Raw genomic sequence first — 22784 nt, forward strand, 5'->3', positions numbered from 1 at the left:
ATTATGTTTTCGAAACTCTCGTTTTTTAAAACATGACTTTAGTAACTTATCTTTTTTTTTTGTCATCTAATATTATAAAACATAAAAGAATATATTATGAATTACAACTTGAGCTGTTGGAAAATAAATAAAAAAGAAAGTAAGCCGGCAAACAACAAAAAGTTCCCGAATAGAGAACTAAATCAAAAAAAAATCTAAAATAGAGAACTAAAGCAAAAAAAAAGACAAACCCTTAAATTAAGAATATAGGCAACATACAAAATCCTTACCCAACATACTAATCTCAAGATGCAAGAATAGCTCTTCTCCCGAACTACATGCAGATAAAATTTATCAAGGATGCCTAGACCAATCCAAATCTAACATCAACCACCTCCTATCATTAAAAAAATCGATCTTTATAAACAGAACCAAAATCTTTATAACCTGACAAGCAAGGACCTAAAACGCTTCCAAATGCGAGGACAAAGATATACTCTCTCTGTCTCACAAAGATTGATGTCTTGACAATTTCACACATATTAAGAAAAATTTTAGTTTTTATTTATAAATTAATTTATAATTATTTTTGGATAGAGAGAGAAAATATAAACCAATAACAATTCAAGATTTTAAATATTTTCAATGATTACTTTTTGAAGTTTACAAAACATCAATCTTTGTGGGACAAAAAAATATCCCAAAACATCAATCTTTGTGAGACAGAGGAAGTATCAAAACTTACCAAAAAAATGAAATTTATCTTGGAGCATATTAGGAAAAAAAAGAAGAAGTTATAATGTACTTTGAAATCGGGCACTATATTCCAATGGCGTACTTGTAAAAGTCATAGGTTGACTTATCTGGACCAACTCCCCATGGATAGCAACCCAACGGGTCAAAAAGTAACAAATCGGGTCAAAGTAAAAAACCTCAAAGATGAGAGAGACATTGCGATAGAAGAGATCTAAAACCCGTGGACACTAACACATACATCATCTTCCTACACTCACAACAAAACCCACACGTCCAAATCACAACCTCAAATCTCTCTCTCTCTCCCTCTCACATACACACACATAAAAAACACATGAATCTAGCAGTCTATTCTGGTTTAACTCATCTACCATCTTAAATAAAATCTGAAAGAGTGATTGAAACCCAAATCGAAAAATCTTCCCTTTTTTTTTCTTTTTGTTCCTTCTCCGGCGAATCTCCGGGGAAATCGATTTCGTTAATCACGGCTATACACGGGATAAAGTCACGGCCTTTGAGCTTTCATGTCCAACGAAAGGGTTTTTTAATCGTTACTAATCCTTTGCCACACGGAGGACGTGGAGCTCTGCCGTCTGAAGGCGGCAGTCCTTCCGATCTCCTCTTCCTTGCCGGAGGCGGTTTCTTACATTCATTGCTAACCCTAAACCCTCTTTACCTTTTTCCTAATTAGTTCTTCTTAATCCTGTATAAATCTGTTACCTACGAGATTCGAAAATTTGTGAGAATGTTGTTGAAGATCAAAAGAGTTCCAACGGTTGTATCGAATTATCAGAAAGATGAGACGGTGGAGGAAGGTGGATGTGGTCGGAACTGCTTGAGCAAGTGTTGTATCGATGGTACATTTTTAGAGCTGGAACAATGCTTCTTTTGTTTTGAGAAATTTGAATTCATCGTTTGTTGAAAAAACAAAAGCACTGAGCTTTGTTTGTTTTTAGGGGCTACACTTCCTTTGTATACCTGCAAGAATCTTAATAAATCCATCGGAGAGAAGTCAGAAGCTCCGGGGAAATTCCTCGAGTCTCTTGTTCTTGGAGAGGTAATGGTTTTAGATACATGGTAAAAAGCTCTCAGTTTTGCCAACCAATTCGTTTATTGTTTGAGTAATGTATCTAATGTCTTATGTGTGTTTTCTAGTGGGAAGATCGTTTCCAAAGAGGACTTTTTCGCTATGATGTCACTGCCTGTGAAACCAAGGTACTATTGTCTCTTTGATATATGGTCGATTGGCTTACTTTTAGTGCCAGTTTTGTTGGACAAGTGTTAGTTTACATTGTTAATGTTTGCCTTAGATAAAACATCTAGTTTCACTTTCACATTGTTGATGTTTGCTTGAGCTGAACTGAAGAATCAAGTGTCTGTTTGACATTGTTGACGTTTGATGGGTTGCTGTAATATGTAGGTTATACCGGGGAAGTATGGTTTCATTGCGCAGCTAAACGAAGGTCGTCATCTCAAGAAGAGACCAACCGAGTTCCGTGTTGATAAAGTTCTTCAACCATTTGATGGAAACAAATTCAATTTCACTAAAGTTGGTCAAGAAGAGTTGCTTTTCCAGTTTGAAGCTAGCAATGATGACAATGATAGTGGAATCCAGTTATTTCCGAGTATACCTCTAGAAGCAGATGATTCTCCAAGCGTTGTTGCAATCAATGTAAGGAGTTGTTGCTTTTAGAAGTCGTTTCTTTTTTTGCTAATGTGAATTGTCTAACCATTGAACTCGAAATTCTTGTAAAACAGGTGAGTCCGATTGAGTATGGACATGTATTGCTGATTCCTCGTGTTCTTGATTGCTTGCCTCAGAGGATTGATCACAAAAGCCTTCTGCTTGCTCTTCAAATGGCTACTGAAGCCGCTAATCCGTATTTCCGACTTGGATACAACAGTTTAGGTGCCTTTGCTACCATCAACCACCTTCACTTTCAGGTAAACCGAATCATATGAATTGGTTCCTAACCACCCGGTTTTAAGGGTAATGCAAATAGTAGAATGGCTCAACCTTAGAGAGTTGTGATATTTATGGAGATTTTTTTTCTTGGAACAGGCTTACTATCTGGCAATGCAATTCCCGATCGAGAAAGCTTCTTCCTTGAAGATCACTAGCACCAATGATGGCGTCAAAATCTCAAAACTCTTGAATTACCCTGTGAGAGGTCTTCTCTTTGAAGGGGGAAACTCCATTAAAGATCTCTCTGATACTGTATCAGATGCATCAGTTTGTCTTCAGAACAACAACATTCCTTTCAATATTCTCATCTCTGATTCTGGAAGACAGATCTTCCTTCTCCCTCAGGTTAGATCTTCAAAACATTATTATAAGAAAAATACTCGATATTGTCTCTCAAAAGAATAGCTGTTTAAAGATTATATGATTTGCAGTGCTACGCAGAGAAACAAGCTTTAGGGGAAGTCTGCTCGGAGTTATTGGATACGCAAGTGAATCCAGCGGTTTGGGAGATGAGTGGACACATGGTGTTGAAAAGGAAAGATGACTACGAAGAAGCTTCAGAAGCGAAAGCATGGAGGTTACTAGCTGAAGTTTCTTTATCAGAAGAGAGATTCAAAGAAGTTAACACTATGATCTTTGAGGCAATCGGTTTAAGTAGTCATGAAGTAGCTGAAGAAGAAGAAGAAGAGCAGACTTCGATGAATAGTGGCTTCATAAGAGTGCATTGTCCTTCAGTGAAAGAAGAAGAGGCTTGTATCTAATTGTGTCGCTTTTTAACTAAAGCAAAAACAAAACTCTGTTCCTAAGTAATTTGCATAACTTGTGTTTGACATTTATGGTTTTGTTGGTTAATGATGTTTTAATTACTCTGTTCTTTTCTTATTGGCTTTGTTAAGCTTTGTTTATGACTCGTCATGATTATAGAATGCATTCGCTTCAACATACAATCACAAAATTACTCTTAAAGATTGACACAGAGAAGAAACAACAACCAAATTGCAAATTTACAATTAATCTAATTTATTAACCTTCTTCTTCAAACCCTCCAGACGAAGAAGAGGGTTTCGTAACCCTTTGTTTTTTTTTTGGCTTTAATCAGATCGACACTTTGCCTCTGCCATCACCGGAGCTCTGAGACTTCATCAACAACTCCATATCTCTCATTCTCTCAAGCTTTTAGTTTTACTCGCGTAAGCGCTTCGTCACCTCTCTATCTGTCCCTCTCTCTCTAAATATATATGTATATACATTTGTCTGTCGTCTTCATTTCACTGATCTGGGTTCAACTTTTGCTTTAATTCATTCTTTAGATGTTTTCTAAAAGTTGTTTCCTTTTTCTCTGTGGCTCGTTTGATTTTAACGTAACCAATCATCTCGATTAATAAAGAAGCTAATTCTGTTTTCTGGGTTCTGTTGGGTTTAAAGCCGTCGTGGTTGTGCATCCATTTTATCGATTAAGGGACGCCTGGAACGTGTTCGATAAAATGCCAATTAGAAATTTGTACTTTACCACTACGTAGATTTTTATACGAAGTCAACTTTTTTTATTTCTGTGTGTAGCTTATAGGGTAATGATATCAGATCCTCGTTAAGCCAATTCTGTAATTTAAGATCATGGTAGTGATACAAAGTTTGGTATATGGGGCATTTCTGTAATCGTTTACATATGGACATTGCTTGGTTTATGAATCTTTTGATAAGCCTCAACAATGTTCATATATTTGCTTTGCTCATTTAGAGATTCATTGATTGCTTTAGAGGCTGGGTGGATCTAAGGATAACTGAAGAAGGAATGGTTTTTTTTGTTTGTTTGGTTTGTAGAGTTGCTGGACAATGAAGAAAGGATTGCACCCACAGATGCAGTGGATCTCTTATGTAACACAGAGTGGTAGATTGATGCACGTGATGATGACACGAATCCACCATGTTGGCAAAGTCTATCACTTTGGAGCTAAGCGTCAAATGGCTCAAAGCATTGGTCAGATTGCCAAGTTCAAGCGTAGGTTTAACGAGCAAGAGGCAGAAGCAGCCGAAGAGAACAACAACGAGCATCAGAAGAAGTAGCTGTAGTCCCAACTCTTTTATCCCCTTTCTATACCTTTCCTCAAAAACCAATCCGAAAAAGCTTTTAGACTATTCATTTACTTTAGCAACTATGAATCTTGTTTTGCTTCAAGTGATTCATTTTCACTCTTCTGAACCATCTCTGTTTCGTCAATAAAGAACCTATCTTGTTCCCTTTTTGCAATGGATGTTAATACATTGATATATCATCTATGAAGATTGAATATTTGTTTCATATAATTGAATCAGACTGATACAACGAACATAACATCTTCAAACTCACTATGTTTTAAACATGGATTTGAGTATCATCACATGATATAACTAAACAATACATCACATGACATAACTAAACAATACATGCTTATACTTCAGACATTTTGAGCTATGGATTTTACCATGGAGCAAAAAAAGTTTCCCCCTAATAGGTGGGGAAGTTGGGGTTGACATCGGCTGCCCAAGCTTCCAGTCCTCCGATTATATCCTTAGCTGAACTGAAACCCGAATCACGAAGATACTGAACAGCTCTCTGTGAATCATTCCCACGTCTGCAAACAACGTAGACACTAGGATTTGTGCAAGATCCAGTGTTAACATGACCATCTTCCTTTTCTTTAAGAGCTGAAGTAAGCTCGTTTAACCGAGCCTCTAAGTTTGCAAGAGGGATGTTGAGTGATTCCGGGAGAGAGACAATCTTATAGTGATGAGAAGGTCGAACATCGAGAAGAATATGGCGTTCCTTCTTTTGAAGGATTTCTTTGAAATCTTTGCTGCTAATTCTTGATTCTGCAGGAAGCAGGTTCAACGGGCCCTGTGATCAAAACCGATGCAGGTAAACTTTCTAAATGAGACTGTTGCTGAAAACATCTATTGGATTCGAGATAAGGGGAAAAACAGAGAATAATACCGCAAATAAAGGAAATTGGGTGAAGTCCTCATAGTCAAAATCTTTGAACTTTTGCTTGTCAAAAGATGAATTGTCTCCACAAACTGTGCACTGGGAGGACCTGCCTCTGATCTTGACCTAAGCAAATACTATTCAATCAGTTTATGCAGATGGAAACCCAAGTGAGGGTACTGATAAACAAGAAAGGGAATCAGTAAACTTTACAATGCGGATCCTTGCTGATAATGCATCAAAAAGAAGCATCCGTTCAGTGAGTGGGTCGCCAACCATGCTCGCGAGTTTAATTGTCTCTAACGCTTGTAAACAACCGATAACACCCGGAACTGAGAAAAAAACAAAATGGAAAAGATCATTCAAAAGATGAAGCAATTGGAAGAGATTTGCTTGCAATAGAAAAGAAAAAAAAACCGTACCTACTCCAAGAACTCCACTATCAGAACATCTTTGGCACGCTGTGGAAGGTGGAGGAGTGGGGAAAAGACACCGGTAGCACGGGCCTCCGTTATGATTATAAACAGTAAGCTTGAATACAAAAATAACAGTTAAGTGTTTAATGTGTGGCTTAACATCTATAAGGAGAAACACAATATAATAACGTCGATTGTCATATCACATACCTGCCCGTCCATCCCAAGTGCAGCACCTGACACCAAAGGCTGAATACAATATACAAAGGTTCAGTCAATACCGGCATCTATATAACTGGCAACGAATAAACATGGCCATCATTATGGATGGTAGTTTCTACTCAAAGTATAAACAGAGTTCAGAAGATGATTCACCTTCCCTAGCAGGACACAACAATCGCTGATCATGTAACGACTTGGAGGATTATCGGTCGCATCTACTATGATATCATATCTAATTTATGCTGTTATGGAAACAACAACCATTCAATGATTTACTTTGATGACACTAACAGAAATGCATAAAGATGAGACATTTTAACAAAACATATCTAAGGATACTGGCTGAGGATTTCCAAAGCATTGGATGTGCGAAGAGCTTCCACATATTCATCAATTTGGATCGTCGAATTTATTCTGAAAATAAAGGACAAAGGAACTTTTCATTAGACTAAAAGAGAAGAGGTGTCCATAAATTCCTACAGGGAGTTTGACTTACGAGCGACAAGCAGCAGCAGCAGATTTCACTTTGGGATCACCAATGAATGCTTCTGTGTGTATAATCTGGATAATAAACATAATCAAAAGAGAGTTAAATCAGCCTAAAGTAGTATCTTTGGTTCAGCCCCCAACCACATACAGTATTAGATTTAGAACCAAGAGAAAGAAAGAGTTGCCACAGCAGTTTTTCTCCAAGTCGTACCTGCCTATGCATATTGTTGAGCTCTACAACATCATGATCAATAATACCCAAACGACCTAAATAAACACAATCAAAGAGATGACCAGAACATCATAATCATAGGGAGAACCAATAGTTTCTGGAGAAACAAAAGAGACTATAAGTCATGAAAACATACCAACACCACATGCTGCAAGATACAATAAGGCAGGTGAACCCAGTCCTCCAGCTCCAATAACTAATACTGAAGACTTCAAAAGATTTGACTGCCCTATAATCAAACACACACATACACAACAAACATAGAACAGAACATAAGAATCAGTATATTGAAGAAACAACCAATCCAAGGTTTCAAACAAATGCATTTTACAAGAGTTCAGAGTAGATACACTAAACAAAAGCAATCAAATTTCTCAATACATCAGTAAACTTCACCCATGTAATCAAACCAATTCAAAGGATAACAAAAGAAACCCAAATACAAAAGTTTTCATCTTTCAGCTCCATCATCACTTAGCACAGAACGATTCAAATCAGAAACTAGAACGTGAAAAAGAGTTTGTATTTTGAGTACCTTCAACAGCAAAAGAAGGAAGTAACAGTTGGCGACTATAACGGTAAATCTGATCCGGAGACAACCCGTGTTCAAGCTCCGGCGCCGTTGGATAACAGCAACCATTAGAAACGGCATCGCACCGTTCACCCGCCGCCGTATCCTGGAGCTTTGCTTCGAGGGTCGATATACGGTGCTCTAGTTCAGCCTTCTTGAGCTTTAACTCTTTCAGTTCCTGGAAAATTTCCGATGAATCTCCACCGTTCGACTCCATCACGGGAAGGCAATATTACAGTTACAGACACCGATAAGTACAAGAAGAACCCTAGAGGTTTGATTAGTTAAAAAAAAAAACATCAAAGAGGACGATGTTGACTGTTTTAAACCGGACTTAACCGCGAACCAAATTTGTTGACTGTTTTAAACCGGAGTTAACCACGAACCAAATTTGTTATCCGGGTTGGCCGGTTGGGATTTAAGACAATCCGCAACTTTTTCATATAGACCCAAAAAAAAAATTAGTTTTTTAAATTTAAAAACACTAGGTTAGACCTGCGCTATGCCACGGGATATTATCTATATATACATTTTTTGAAGTACATTTTGTATTCTATCCTTTATTTTGTAAGATATTGCATAATCATTTGACAATTTGAATAAATAAGAAAACATTTGAGGTTAGTTTTATAAATAAATAATACCAAAATCGAAATAATATATGTTTTCCTAAAATATCTTAACAAAATCAATTTCTGTTTTCATTTTTAACAAAAATTTTAAATGTTTTAGTGAAAAAATATTACTATGTTCCTTCTGTTGTTAAACGATTTTAATGTTCTAGCAAAGATAAACAAATAATATTACACTATGCAAATAACCCAAAACTGACTAAACCGAATTTATCTTATAGAAACAATAATAATATGTTGAGATTGCACTTCATTTTAAACTTGGAAAATATTAAATCGATGATTCTAATTTAACTATGCATATCTAATATAAATCGATTTTTACCTAACCCCAAAAATACTAATCAAAATATCCGACAATTGTGAAATCTTTGGTGATTAATTCTCCTACTTGCTCACTAAGCATATCTTTTAGCATTGATCATCTATAAGTACATCCTAAACCACATCTCATAACACCATCAACATCTAAAGCAAACAACACATACCACTTATGGCATGTGATACTGATGACTTACTCCTCCGCTCATGGCACTAATACACAATCAATCATCTAGGCTCTTGAATTGGTATCGGCAACGGTTTTTTTTGGTTTTTTTTGTTTTTATGACACCATATCCAGTTTTTGTTTTAGTTTGGTTTATTTTGTCATGAACATGCTAATTAACGGGTTTTCTAATGTCTGCTCTTATTAACGTTTGTTTTTTTAGTTTTCAAAAATTATATTTTAATTATATGGAAACCAAATAACTTCTTAAAATACTTTTAATTTTTCATGTACAATATCATCATTTCCAAAAGCAAGTTAAAATTAGTTGGTGGCAAACTAAAAGATGAAAAACATTTTTCATTTGTTGTAACTTTTTTGACGTAGTAGTTATTTTTATTAGTTTATTTGTTATTTTCTATAAAATCTTTAATTTAATATGTTATTTGTATGTACATGTTTTTGGTTTTCGACTTTGGTCTAATAAATTGTTAATTATTATATAAAAACAACATAAACAAATTTTAGCGGGTTTATCTTTTTTTTGGATGAATTCCAGCGTATTAAATCTTACAATTTAATCCAAAATCTTAAAAGTATATTAATTAGTAATTAAATATTTTACTTCACCTCTCATCTAACAAATAAGATATGGATTTTAAGAAAAAATAATTACTTCTAAATTTTATATTTTACCTTCATAAACATAATACATAAATATTATAATTTTACAGATTAAAAAATATATATTTTATTATGATGTATTTAGAAATTTATAATTTATAATAGTGTACAATATATATGTAAATATGACATAATAATCTATCTTAATAAAAAATATAATAGCTAGCGGAGTGAGAGGGTTAGTATTAATATTCATTCGGTGTAAGATAAGTGAAATGGAGTTGTTAATCTCCTTTAAAAACTCAAACTATAAATGTATAATTTTAATACTAAATAATGAAGTTTGTTAAACAGATTAAATCTATAAGATACTAAATTCTAAAGTTTTTAAATTTTAATACAAATTAGTAGGCCATAATTTTTTTAATATTATTATATATAAAAATAAAAAATTGTCCCGTGGTATACCACAGGTTAAATTCTAGTTCTATACATTTTGAAATACATATGATGTTAAAAATCTGATTTACATTTAAGAAGGGTATATAAAATCATAGAATTGGCTTAACTCTACTGTATGCTATGTTTTTTTTTCTCCAATTACTTGTTATGGAAGATATATTAGTGTAGTTTTATTTTGTGATGTATTTTTTGTAGTTTACAAATCATCTAAGTTTATATAGTTTGTGTTGTTGTTACGTTATTATTTATTTTGTTTCCTTTTGTAAATTACATTTTTTATATAACAAGTCCATATATGTTAAAGTAAATAGACATATTTTTACTTTAGTTTGGTTTTATGTTATTATTTAAATATTATAATTATGTAGTTATGTTAAACTGTATACGACGTTTATAAGAATTATGTTAATTGTCAAAGTTATTTTAAAAGTTATAGATGATTTAGTTTTCTTTAATTTAAAACATTTGATTTTCGATCTTAAATATTGTTTAATTTGTCACTGGTGTTCTTATATGTAAATCTTGAGAGACAAAGAATCTTTGTTATCACACACCAAAATTTGAACACTGCAATCATCTTGTGAAAAGGAATCATATAGTAATTACATGAGCAATAAGATAGACATATGAGAATTTTTGTTTGATAATACGTAACTGAATTATTCTAGTTTATGTATGCTTCACAAAGAGAGTTTATCCTCCAATCATGCTTGAGAGATTACTCTAGTTTGGTTCGTATCCTTTTTTTTGTAAAGTTTAGTTCATATCCCTTATAATTATATGTATAAGCTTTCTCACAAAACAAAAAAAATGCTGATGCGTTTTACCCACAAAGCTCGAGAAATAATTTCTTAATTTGTTTTTAGTTTTTAATAGTATTTCTATTTACATACCATTGTACTTTTTTAAAAAAATGACATCCAAAATTTAATTCTTTTATTTTCTTTATAACTAAATTGTATGCCTTACTTATATTTTCATAAAATTTTAAGATCTCTTGATTCATATGGTGAGATAATATAAAATTTATATTATAATGATTTTCATATGTCAAATCTTAATTATTATACAAGAATTTTAAATATTCAAATAAAACTGAAATATATATACTACACAAATAAAATTTAGATCCCAAATAATAATTTTACCGATAATATTTTAGATTTTGTATATACAGCTTAAAATAAAATTATTTAATAATTATTTTACTCTGCGCATAGTGATTATTTGACATCATTACAATTTTTTGAAAAAGTTTTTGAAATTTTTTTATTTTGCACTTAATGTGTAATTTTGTGGGGTAGAGTTTTAGTATCTAGAGTTTAGAGTTTAATTTTAAAATTAAACCCTATTTTCAAAAGTTTATAGTGCTAAATTTGATAATAAAAGTTATTTGATGTTAGTTGAGAGAATGTTTTTAATTTAAATGGACCAAGAAACATTAAATTTTTGATCAAATACCTCAACATTAGGTCCCACATTTTTTTTTGTCATATTTTATCTCTCATCTCCTCTAAAATTAGGACCACAAATAAAACTATTTATTTATGACACATGGTCATAGATATATTGATCTTTTTATTTGTTTTTATCTTATATTCTCTTTCACAAATTTTCTATTTTACAAAAGCTAAAAAGTGTCTATTCTTCAAATTTTTAACAAAAACTGCATATTCCCCAATTACCTTTCAAAAAGTGTCAAATACAGTAATGGACTCTATTAAAAATATGGTCAAACTAGTTCAAGAGATAAGTATCCCCACATCACATATATACTACTCAAGGAAACTAATCCCAACCAATTTGGTATATTCTAATAATATCTACCTTTCCTTATATATACTTACGTTCACAAATAATTCACTGCACCCAAAAGAACTTCTAACAGAGAGTAAGTGTGTGTATATATATATATGTTGTGCCCACTCTCTGCAATTATCAATCATTTCATGTGGTTACATCGATTGATTTCACAACATTAAATCCACCCCAAAATCGAAGTGAGTATATATATTCCTCGAGTGTAGTAACATCGTAGAGATGGTTTTGGAGGATAGAAAAGAAGACGGTTCTTCTTTGCCACAACCGTCCGGTAGTTTCTCCAAATCATCACCGTTGGAGTTGGATGTCGTTGATCCGTCCAATCAGAAAAGTTCGCCGGGAACTGTTTTGGATGGCGAGAAGGTTGAGAAAAAGCCTGGAGGATGGAGAGCCATATCGTTCATTTTAGGTATTTTATTCGTAATAAACATAATTTACGTTTTAGTTTGACCAACTCCTTGACCTTTCCTCAATTTCCATAATTGGATACATATACAATATATTATTGATGTAATAGGCGTTTCATGATTCTCGTTTAGCCTAAATGTTTTCAACCCGATCAGGAAAAGAAGGATTCTATCAAAAAAAGAAAGATATTTTGTTCTTTTACGAAGCATCATTAATTTGAATCATATTTTTATTCTTGTAACCGTCGTCCAATTCGTTTGAATTGACACTCGTCCATCTGCTACTTTTATAACGGAAACGGGAGAAAATTGCATCTTTAAAAAAGTTTTAAGTGATATTTTATCTAAAAATTTGTTTTGCATATTTTTACTTAAAAATATTATTGGTTTCCTCTGATTGATCTTTAAATAAAGGATGACTATAAAACTTTTTATTGCGGTCAAGAAAAAACAAAATTTTGATCGTAGTTCACATAATTGCTGTATTAAGTAAAAACATATCATTCAATATGAAAAGTATGGACGATTTTTTTTATTTATAAGAAGTTTTAATTATAAAATGTGTCGAAACAGGAAATGAGACGCTGGAGAGACTGGGAACGATAGGGTTGTTGGCAAACTTTATGGTTTATCTAACCAAAGTGTTCCACTTCGAACAAGTCGACGCTGCAAATGTCATTAACATTTGGTATGGTTTCACTAATCTCACTCCTCTCGTCGGAGCGTTCATCGCAGACACTTACGTCGGCCGCTTCAAGACCATCGCTTTCGCCTCATTCGCCAGTCTACTCGTACGTATAAGATTTATCCCTTTAATTGATTGAACTTTAATCTAATGTGTGTCTACAGATGCACATTTACGTACGTAGTAATACTAACTTTATTGGCTCATAAATACATCAAATATGCAACTACTCGCGGCCTAGTGGTGCCAGCATGGGTCAGTGCTTAGCGTCTACTGTTCGAATAGTTGCGTCCAACCAAAAAAAAACATAACAACTCTAATTAGAAGATATGAGGATCATAATCTATTAATAATTATTAGAATAACAACTTCAGTCTAATCCCATTGTTTGCCTTTTTCAATATTAACTAATAAGTATCAAATTCAACTTCAAATTATATAATCACAATACTAACGAAGAGTCGGTTTCAAAATGAATGATGACTAATTATAATAACATTGACAACATGCAGGGACTAATAACAATTACACTCACAGCATCGTTTCCTCAACTCCATCCAGCATCATGCAACAGCAAGGACCCACTCAGTTGCGCCGGTCCGAACAAGCTCCAGTTCGGAGTTTTGGTATTGGGTCTCTGTTTCCTCTCCATAGGGAGTGGAGGGATACGACCTTGTAGCATCCCTTTTGGGGTTGATCAGTTTGACCAACGAACTGAGGAAGGGGTTAAAGGAGTGGCCAGTTTCTTCAACTGGTATTACATGACTTTTACTCTAGCACTGCTAATTTCAAAGACCGTAGTTGTGTATATCCAGGACCAATTCAGTTGGATTATCGGATTTAGTATCCCTACCGGACTCATGGCTCTTTCGGTGGTTATGTTTTTTGCCGGGATGAAACGTTATATCTACGTTAAACCTGAAGGGAGTATATTCTCTGGGATTGCTCAAGTTGTCGTGGCAGCTCGTAAGAAGCGAAAGCTGAAAGTTCCGGCAGAAGATGACGGCACTGTGACCTACTACGACCCATCCATCAAATCTAGCGTGTTATCCAAGTTACCCCGCAGTAACCAATTCAGGTACTTTATAATATGTATTTTTTTTTCCACTTATTTAATTCAAAGAGCCGTTTTTGTTACTTGAGACGACACTGACTAAATGATTTGTTTTCAAATTAGGTTTCTTGACAAAGCGGCCGTGATATCAGAAGGCGACCTAACACCAGAGGGAGCTCCGGCAGACAAGTGGCGGTTATGTAGCGTCCAAGAAGTGGAAGAAGTGAAATGTTTGATCCGAATCGTTCCTGTTTGGTCGGCCGGAATAATCTCACTCGCGGCCATGACAACAGAAGCCACTTTCACTGTCTCTCAAGCTTTGAAAATGGATCGACACTTAGGTCCTAATTTCGAGATTCCGGCTGGTTCACTCTCTGTCATATCTCTACTCACAGTCTGCGTCTTTCTTCCCTTTTACGACCGTGTTTTTGTCCCGTTCATGAGGTGAATCACCGGCCATAAATCCGGAATCACACTCCTCCAACGTATAGGGACAGGTATCGTTTTCGCGATCTTTTCTATGATCGTTGCGGGTATCGTGGAGCGCATGAGACGCAGACGCTCCATCAGTGCTGGAGATCCAACAGGTATAACTCCAATGTCAGTGTTTTGGCTCTCTCCGCAGCTTATTCTGATGGGACTATGCGAAGCTTTTAATGCCATCGGACAACTAGAGTTCTTCAACAGTCAGTTCCCGGAGCACATGAGAAGCATTGCTAACTCTCTCTTCTTTTTATCCTTTGCTGGTTCGAGCTACCTTAGTAGTGTTCTGGTGACAATCGTTCATAAGTTCTCCGGAGGGCATGATCGTCCGGATTGGCTGAACAAGAATCTCAACGCGGGGAAATTGGATTACTTCTACTATCTGATTGCGGTTTTGGGTGTGTTTAATCTGGTTTATTTCTGGTATTGTGCTCGTGGATACCGGTACAAGGTCGGTTTACCGATTGGAGATTTTGAGGAGGACAAGCGTTCCGATGATGTTGAGATGACTTCGACAAAACCGATAATGAAGGAACAATAAGAAGATCGATGATCGATGTTGTTTGCAATGATTACTATGACAATGTATCAACTAGATTATATAAGTTGTAATAAAATTCTACGTTTACGCTCATCATGCTTCTTAAAATGGTTTTTGATCAGTTCGATTGATTCTTCCTAACTCATGAATAATCTTTTCCTCTTCGTTTAACAGTAGAACTTCATCATCTTCATGATTTTACACATTTCTAGCGATAAACGTACGTAAACCGATATATGAAAAAATTGACACCTTTCTAGATGATCACATACAAGGTGCCTTCCTAAAAGTAAGCAAGTTTAAAAATCTGTACAAAACTTTAATATAAAAAGTAATTCGTGGTAACTATAAGTTATAATTAAGTTTTTATGCTTTTTTTATTCTCTCAATAAAGAAAACGCACTTTGTTGTCGTCTGATAGAATCAAATGAAAGATCCAGTTTAAACAAATTGAAAAAAAAAAAAAAAATCAAACACCAAAAACACTTAACACGCCTCACCTCTCACTTGATCATGAAGCCAAGAAGCCAAGAATTATCCATGACAACTTCCACTTTAGGCACCAGAAAGATCACTAAAGCCTCAATCGACCAGAGGATACAATGCAAAGAGATGGTAGATTTCAGTCTTATCTCACATTTGGAAGGCCTTCTTGACTTCATCATCAAGTGTAGGGGTTAGGCGTTTGGTGTTTGGGCTTTTTTGTTTTTCATTTTGTTTAAACTCGACCTTTCATTTGATTCTATGAGATGGAAAAAAAAATGTTAAACAAAACTTAAAAAAAAAAAATGAAAATCAGGTAATCTCATTACATTTATATGGAAGGATACAGTTTTCAAATGGCAAATAAATAACAAATAAATCTTTTGACTGAAATTATTATCTAATGGCAAATAAATAATAACTAAACCTACTGACTAAAATTATTATCTAACCAAATAAACTATAAAGATATTTTGTGTTATGAAAATCTCATTAAATAATATGGAAAATTTTGAATACATAGATATATATATATACATATACATGTAAGTCTATATAAATTGTACACACAAGACCACCACAAATCATTCTCTTTAAATATTAATATATTACAAAGACAAAAGGTATATCAATTATAAAGATTTATAATTGTTTTTAGTGAAATAGATATATGTTCCTCTTATACTATTTTTTTTTTTTTTTAATTATGGAAACCTTTTGACTAAAATTATTCTCTAATGGCAAATAAATAATAATTATACCTTTTGACTAAAATTATAATCTAACCAAATAAACTACAAAGATAATTTTGTGTTATGGAATTCTCATTAAAAAAATTTATTTTTGGTCAACATCTCATTTAATAATATGGAAGATTTAGAATACATAGATGGATATATATATATATATATAAATGTACACAACAAATTATTCTCATTAAATATTAATATATACTACAAAGACAAAGGTATATCAATTACAAATATTTATAATTGTTTTTAGTAAAGTAGATACCTAGATATATGTTCCTCTTATGCTATATTTATTTTTAACAATAATTTTGAATTTATTTTTAATAGGTTTTGCTTTTTAGTGAGACTTAAAGATATATTCTAAGAGGTATAATTATATCTTTTCAAATGGCAAATAAATAAGAAATAAACCTTTTGACTGAAATTATTATCTAATGGCAAATAAATAATAACTAAACCTGTTGACTAAAATTATTATCTAACCAAATAAACTATAAAGATATTTTGTGTTATGAAAATCTCATTAAATAATATTGAAAATTTTGAATACATAGATGGATATATTTACATATACATATACATGTAAGTCTATAAAAATGTACACACAAGACCACCACAAATCATTCTCTTTAAATTAATATATCACAAAGACAAAAGGTATATCAATTATAAAGATTTATAATTGGTTTTAGTGAAATAGATACCTAGATATATGTTCCTCTTATACTAAATTTATTTTTTAACAATAACTTTAAATTTACTTTTTAATAGGTTTTGCTGTCTAGTGAGACTTAAAGATATATTGTAAGAAAAGAGCTATTGAATCTTCCACAAAAAAATAGCTAATACCAAAATGTTTTCATCCCACCGGTTACTTTCGCTGATGGTGTTTGCTCTTCTCATCATCATTCCTATGATTACTGGTAACAAATTTATTTTTCACATATATATATTTTTTTTTACAAAATTTGTTCTTAAAATAATCTTCAAAATTTGAGAATCTTTTATTGGTTGAAACTAAATCACCAAAAGCAAAAACCAAATGTGTTAATGTTGACAATTTAAAATATTATAAATTGGCCACAAAAAAAAAATTGTTGATAAATTTTTTTATGAACTATATAGGACAAGTAGTTAACTACGTTGATCTGGACCGTTGTAAGTTGGGATGTAAAAGCACACCAGAGTGCAATCAACAATGTAAGCTTAAAGGCGGAGGGCGTTGTCAACGATATCCTAGCTATATACATCAGGGTCTTGATGATTATTGTTGCTGCAATATTTCTTCTAATTCTCCCATCTCTAGTCCGATCATGAATGATTGATCTCGTATTTTATGTGTACTCTCGATCGATTGTAAGAATTAAAAAACATATAAATTCTAATATAGTAATTGACATTATCTCATCAAATTATTAATAACAAGAATCTATACGATAGAAAATCCTCAATAAAGTATCAAAACTAAATATTTAACAAGAAACATAAAAAACACTATAAAATTCAAGAGTACCCAAAATAAGTACATGAGTTTTCAGGTAGAGGTGTGAGATAGAATCCCTATATATTAATGGGAAAATGACACCCACACCCACTTTCTCCTAAAGTATTGACACTTACACCCACTTTCTACTATCCCTATACTTTTCTTATGTCAAATTACAACTTACACCCTCTAACTAAACTAACCTTCTCTTTCGACTTTTTTTTTTCCTTCTCATCTCTCTCTCTAACTTTTCTCTTTCTTTTCTAATATTTTTTTTCTTTAACATTTATTTTTCATTTTCATTACTAAATTTTAAGTTTAGTAAATTTAGTTGGTGATAAACATACTAAATTTTAAGTTTAGTAACTTTAGTTGTTGACAAACAAAAAAAAGTTAACCTTATACCCTAAATCTTAAATCCTAACACCACATAGACACTAAATCCATATAAGCCCAAAAACGTAAACCTTATACCCTAAATCTTAAATCCTAAACCCTAAACCATACACCTTGAACCCTAAATCCTAAACCATGAATTAAAAATATAGACACATCATCCACATACCTAAACCTAAACTTTTAACCTTAACCCCTAAATCCTACACCTTGAACCTTAGACAATACAACTTGAACTCAAAACATAGACATTGAATCTATATACCATCTAAAGTCTAAACCCTAAACTATGGTGATGTTGAACATGCAACAAACTTGTCAATAAATTTCATCTTGATTGCTTGTCCACGTGGTCAGAGTTTGGTGGATAGGCTTAGAGATTAATAATGACCATGTTTGTTGTGTAGTATGCTTCTAGTGACACTTCTAAGTTCTAATATCTCTAATTCTAGCTTAAAAATAGTACAAAAACATTTGGCTAAAAGACATCTAAGTGGCTAAACTATAGTGATGTTTGAACATGCAACAAACTTGTCAATAAATTTCATCTGGATTGCTTGTCCACGTGGTCAGAATTTGGTGGATAGGCTTTGAGATTAATAATGACCATGTTTATTGTGTAGTATGCTTCTAGTGACACTTCTAAGTTCTAATATACCTACTTCTAGCTGAAAAATAGTACAAAAACATTTAGCTAAAAGAAATCTATGTGGCTAATATATCTTGGACAAATTTCTGCTCATGTAAAGAATGAGCAAGATATTATAAGATAAGTATCCATAACTACTAATCCACATGATTGATATTCAATGTTCTAAATAAATCAATGTTGTTAATTTTTATTTTGTTTATTAACCACTTATGAGTGTATATGTTTCTGGACCAACACAAAATATGAAGCAAGGAGCTCATGGTGTCTATGGATTTAATTGTGTGGATGTTGTATGATGATTCTTTGGTCTGTCTACATTGGTATCCACAAAAAAATATCCACATGATCACATCCATAGCCACCATTCAACTGCTATTCTTCAGTTTAATGTTTAGATATGCTTTGTAAATCGGAGACCTATCCATAGTTTTTCTATCCACTAAACTTTGTTTATTTTTTTTTTAAGTGAATGTTTTGGTTTTAGGTTCAAGGGTTTATGTTCTAGGATTTAAAATTTAGAATTAAAGGGTTTTGTACTTATTTGGTCTATGTTGTGTTATGGATAATATGCTATGGATAAAGATCTAACCAAATTTATGTATGTATATTTTGTATGAATAAACACAAGTAACTATCTATTAACAATACTGCAATTGATTATCCACTTATAATTGAACAAATGATCAACGACTGATGGATAATGTATAATCTAAAAATTCATAAAAAAATATAGCAATATGTATCTTAAAATGTAGAAAATATATAATCATAACATATTTTATATAAATAAATAGAAAATTTGTTTTATGATAACAAATAAATATATTTTACTTTGTTAAAGTGTTAACAACAAAGAGAAAAAGAGAGAAAAGAAGGAGAGAAAGAGGAGATGGGCAAAAATGTAAAAGGAAAGTGGACACATAAGCAAAAAACTTGGGAAAGTATACCATGAGTGGAAAGTGGGTTTTTGTGACACAACTCACATCCAAAGTGGGTTTTCATGACATTTTCCCTATATTAATAGAGAAGCATTTATGCTGATGTATCGTCGCCAGAGAGCTCGAATAACATTTTAGTAAATAACCCTCATATATACTAATTACATTTATGCCATTATAGATTAAAATCAAAATTCATTACATAAATTAAAACTATGTGTAGCCATTTAATTTGAATCTATATTATTCTATTTTAAGAAACAACAAACTATTTTTTAAGTTGATGATTATTCATATTTATTAAATAAAGTTCATTCAAATTTTGCCACCACGTTAAAATTCATAGATTTCACGGTGAAATATATTTTTATACAAAATAATCGCAAATTTGAATATATTTTGTTTTATTTGATGATTTACTCATAATAATTTTGCTCATAATAATTTTATTTGATGATTTATCCGCATTATGTACGGGTTGTTACCTAGTGAGATATATATACATGACACAGTTTGACTTAAAGTTGAAGCTACTCTCTTTTCTATTTTTCGAAACTGTCTTCAAATTTAAGCTAATTGCTTTTGGTTTTGTTAATAAGGTTGACGTAAACTCGCAAAGGGCATCTAACTAAGGCCAATCATTTAAAATTAAACTACACGAGCCAATCATTTAAAATTGCAGAAGAGACTTCACAATCTTAAATGGCAATCTAATAATTATACTTTTTGACTAAAATTATAATCTAACCAAATAAACTATAAAGATAATTTTTTTGTTATGGAATTCTCATTAAATAAATTTATTTTTGGTCAACATCTCATTAAATAATATGGAAGATTTGGAATACATAGATGGATATATATATATATATATATGGAATTCTCATTAAATAAATTTATTTTTGGTCAACATCTCATAAAATAATATGGAAGATTTAGAATACATAGATGGATATATATATATATATATATATATGGAATTCTCATTAAATAAATTTATTTTTGGTCAACATCTCATTAAATAATATGGAAGATTTAGAATACATAGATGGATATATATATATATATATGGAATTCTCATTAAATAAATTTATTTTTGGTCAACATCTCATTAAATAATATGGAAGATTTAGAATACATAGATGGATATATATATATATATATGGAATTCTCATTAAATAAATTTATTTTTGGTCAACATCTCATTAAATAATATGGAAGATTTAGAATACATAGATGGATATATGTTTTTAGTAAGACCTAGATATATGTTCCTCTTATCCCCTATATTTATTTTTAACAATAATTTTAAATTTATTTTTAATAGGTTTTGCTTTTTAGGGAGATATATATTCTAAGAAAAGAGCTATTGAATCTTCCAGAAAAATTTAGCTAACGGAAACCAAAATGTTTTCATCTCATCGGTTACTTTCGCTGATGGTGTTTGCTCTCATCATCATTCCTATGATTACTGGTAACACATTTTCATATATATATTTTTTTTTATTTTACAAAATTTGTTTTTAAAATAATCTTCAAAACTTGAGAATCTTTTATTGGTTGAGACTAAATCACCAAAAGCAAAACCAAATATGTTATTGTTTACAATTTAAAATATTATAAATTGGCTCTTAAAAAAAAATTGTTGATGAATTTGTTTATGAACTATATAGGAGAAGTAGTTAATTACGCTGATCCGGCCCGATGTAAGTTGGGATGTAAAAGCATACCAGAGTGCCATCAACAATGTAGACTTAAAGGCGGAGGGCGTTGTGAAGAATTTATTGACTATCTACACAATTCTACCGCAATTTATTGTTGTTGCGATCTTGCTTTTAATCATCTCATGAATAATTGATCTCTTATTTTATGTGCACTCTCTACCGATTATAAGAATTAAACACATCTAAATTTTAATATAATAATTGACACTATCTCATCAAATTGTTAATAAGAAGAATCTATCGTATACAATATAAAGAATAATCGTCATAGAATTGTTTAAGAACTGCTTTGCTATAGCAATGTAAAAATGTTTATTTTTCTTTGAGTATATTTAACATTAAAAAAGTATCCAAACCAAACATATATTTAACAAGAAACAAAAAGAAAAAACTGTAAAATTTAAGAGTTTCCATGCATGAAAGAAAAGATCACATCACTCAACCACATTCAAATGTGCGTTTTCAAAATACTACAATGATTTTGTCAAATCTGTCACGAAAACTTATATGTATGAAGTTATAAAGATGAAAAGAAGAAAAATCTTCCTCTGTTGGAATTAACAATCCATGGCGTCACTAACACTTGGAAACACGTCATTTTGGACTATACGACGCACATCATCACACACACGTGGCATCATAGTCATAACTCCGTTGATGAGACATCAGAAGTCATAACTGATGAGGATAACCTTCATCTATATGGTTTAAATCTAAAATTCTAAAGTTTTAATTTTAATGTAAAAGGAACCCTCTCTCTCTAAAGAAAACAATGTTGAGAAATTGTCTGAACCCAAAATCGATCTCCAAGCCTAATATAAAATCATGTATTTACTCTTTTTATCTTAAGGTATATTCTGATCCTACGTTTTCATGAATTAACTATACTACTATACATATAGATTATATTTTGGAGGTGTTTTCTTTATATGTATACGTAGAGAGGAAGTGCGAGTGGAGGGAGGGAAGAAGGAAGAGCTCCTTCGACGGCGGAGGAGTTCACAAGGCAAGGTGTTGCTAGCCAAACAGTGGAGAAGGCTTACGACGGAGCTGCGGCGGCAGTAAACGTCTCCGGTGATTCTGATGAGGCGAAGATGAAGAAGGTGAGAAAGGCGTTTCAAGAGAAGAAAGACAGTTACAAGAAGGGAAATGATGATGATGATAACGATGGTTTGCCTATCAATACGGCTAAGGGAATATAAAACCTTTTTTTTTTTTGGTTTTAATGTGAAAAAGCATATACTCGTTAATATCGTATATTAGATAATTAGACTATTAACATATGCATGTATATATGTGTAATATTGTAGTGTAATCTGTAACGTGTATATAGAAGAATGTTGATGCATGTATATATGTGTAATATTGTAGTGTAATCTGTAACGTGTATATAGAAGAATGTTGCGTTTCTTTTTATTTTTGTTGTTGACAGTATCTGCATAGACTGCATGTGTAGCTAAATTTTACTTTGATCAATTTATTAATAGTCCATCAATTAGTATACTATTGAACTTTGATCAACCCCAATACTTAAGCAATCGAACTTTATTGTTGTATTACAAAT

At 32.2% G+C, this 22784-nt stretch overlaps 5 protein-coding genes, 2 long non-coding RNA genes and 1 pseudogene across 7 annotated transcripts; 7 read left to right on the plus strand and 1 right to left on the minus strand.

Annotated features, from left to right (window-relative positions):
- Positions 1-871: 871 nt before the first annotated feature.
- On the plus strand, positions 872-3567 carry LOC104731426 (GDP-L-galactose phosphorylase 2). The gene is made up of 7 exons (XM_010450804.3): positions 872-1592; positions 1692-1792; positions 1891-1950; positions 2156-2407; positions 2494-2679; positions 2798-3046; positions 3133-3567. Exons 1-7 carry the CDS (start codon positions 1481-1483, stop codon positions 3460-3462), a joined length of 1290 nt encoding a protein of 429 aa, XP_010449106.1. The 5' UTR covers positions 872-1480; the 3' UTR covers positions 3463-3567.
- Positions 3568-3748: 181 nt separating this feature from the next.
- Positions 3749-5000, plus strand: LOC104731435 (uncharacterized). The gene is made up of 2 exons (XM_010450815.3): positions 3749-3891; positions 4523-5000. Exon 2 carries the CDS (start codon positions 4535-4537, stop codon positions 4763-4765), a length of 231 nt encoding a protein of 76 aa, XP_010449117.1. The 5' UTR covers positions 3749-3891; positions 4523-4534; the 3' UTR covers positions 4766-5000.
- On the minus strand, positions 4979-8076 carry LOC104731445 (adenylyltransferase and sulfurtransferase MOCS3). The gene is made up of 11 exons (XM_010450822.3): positions 7558-8076; positions 7159-7251; positions 7002-7057; positions 6798-6862; positions 6641-6715; positions 6455-6533; positions 6290-6328; positions 6086-6194; positions 5877-5995; positions 5673-5789; positions 4979-5576 (listed from the first exon to the last, which is right to left on the minus strand). Exons 1-11 carry the CDS (start codon positions 7808-7810, stop codon positions 5187-5189), a joined length of 1395 nt encoding a protein of 464 aa, XP_010449124.1. The 5' UTR covers positions 7811-8076; the 3' UTR covers positions 4979-5186.
- Positions 8077-11663: 3587 nt separating this feature from the next.
- LOC104755213 (protein NRT1/ PTR FAMILY 2.13-like) lies at positions 11664-14882 on the plus strand. Its single transcript, XM_087488542.1, has 4 exons — positions 11664-12028; positions 12600-12817; positions 13224-13789; positions 13889-14882. The coding sequence occupies exons 1-4, from the start codon at positions 11839-11841 to the stop codon at positions 14211-14213; spliced, it is 1299 nt and encodes a 432-aa protein (XP_087344668.1). The 5' UTR covers positions 11664-11838; the 3' UTR covers positions 14214-14882.
- Positions 14286-14789, plus strand: LOC147949157 (protein NRT1/ PTR FAMILY 2.13 pseudogene; annotated as a pseudogene).
- Positions 14883-16587: 1705 nt separating the features above from the next.
- On the plus strand, positions 16588-17431 carry LOC104731455 (uncharacterized). Its single transcript, XR_758614.2, has 3 exons — positions 16588-16681; positions 16796-16947; positions 17150-17431. It is a non-coding gene; the product is annotated as an uncharacterized LOC104731455 (long non-coding RNA).
- A 3307-nt stretch (positions 17432-20738) lies between these two features.
- LOC104731462 (uncharacterized) lies at positions 20739-21372 on the plus strand. The gene is made up of 2 exons (XR_758615.3): positions 20739-20970; positions 21170-21372. It is a non-coding gene; the product is annotated as an uncharacterized LOC104731462 (long non-coding RNA).
- A 557-nt stretch (positions 21373-21929) lies between these two features.
- LOC104731468 (uncharacterized) lies at positions 21930-22636 on the plus strand. The gene is made up of 2 exons (XM_010450848.3): positions 21930-22070; positions 22162-22636. The coding sequence occupies exons 1-2, from the start codon at positions 21993-21995 to the stop codon at positions 22420-22422; spliced, it is 339 nt and encodes a 112-aa protein (XP_010449150.2). The 5' UTR covers positions 21930-21992; the 3' UTR covers positions 22423-22636.
- Positions 22637-22784: the final 148 nt, after the last annotated feature.

This window comes from Camelina sativa, chromosome 2, assembly GCF_030686135.1.
Source record: "Camelina sativa cultivar CO46 ecotype springtype chromosome 2, ASM3068613v1".
Classification (NCBI taxonomy): Eukaryota; Viridiplantae; Streptophyta; class Magnoliopsida; order Brassicales; family Brassicaceae; genus Camelina; species Camelina sativa.

Coding starts and splice junctions, on each gene's coding strand:
- LOC104731426 (XM_010450804.3), top strand. CDS start 1,481: ATGTTGTTGAAGATCAAAAGAGTTCCAACGGTTGTATCGAATTATCAG. Junction 1,593..1,691: donor GAGCAAGTGTTGTATCGATG/GTACATTTTTAG, acceptor GTTTGTTTTTAG/GGGCTACACTTCCTTTGTAT. Junction 3,047..3,132: donor AGATCTTCCTTCTCCCTCAG/GTTAGATCTTCA, acceptor TATGATTTGCAG/TGCTACGCAGAGAAACAAGC.
- LOC104731435 (XM_010450815.3), top strand. CDS start 4,535: ATGAAGAAAGGATTGCACCCACAGATGCAGTGGATCTCTTATGTAACA.
- LOC104731445 (XM_010450822.3), bottom strand. CDS start 7,810: ATGGAGTCGAACGGTGGAGATTCATCGGAAATTTTCCAGGAACTGAAA. Junction 6,716..6,797: donor GCTGCTGCTGCTTGTCGCTC/GTAAGTCAAACT, acceptor CTTTATTTTCAG/AATAAATTCGACGATCCAAA. Junction 5,577..5,672: donor CCCAATTTCCTTTATTTGCG/GTATTATTCTCT, acceptor TTTTGATCACAG/GGCCCGTTGAACCTGCTTCC.
- LOC104755213 (XM_087488542.1), top strand. CDS start 11,839: ATGGTTTTGGAGGATAGAAAAGAAGACGGTTCTTCTTTGCCACAACCG. Junction 12,818..13,223: donor CCTCATTCGCCAGTCTACTC/GTACGTATAAGA, acceptor GACAACATGCAG/GGACTAATAACAATTACACT. Junction 13,790..13,888: donor CCCCGCAGTAACCAATTCAG/GTACTTTATAAT, acceptor TTTTCAAATTAG/GTTTCTTGACAAAGCGGCCG.
- LOC104731468 (XM_010450848.3), top strand. CDS start 21,993: ATGTTGAGAAATTGTCTGAACCCAAAATCGATCTCCAAGCCTAATATA. Junction 22,071..22,161: donor TTTACTCTTTTTATCTTAAG/GTATATTCTGAT, acceptor ATGTATACGTAG/AGAGGAAGTGCGAGTGGAGG.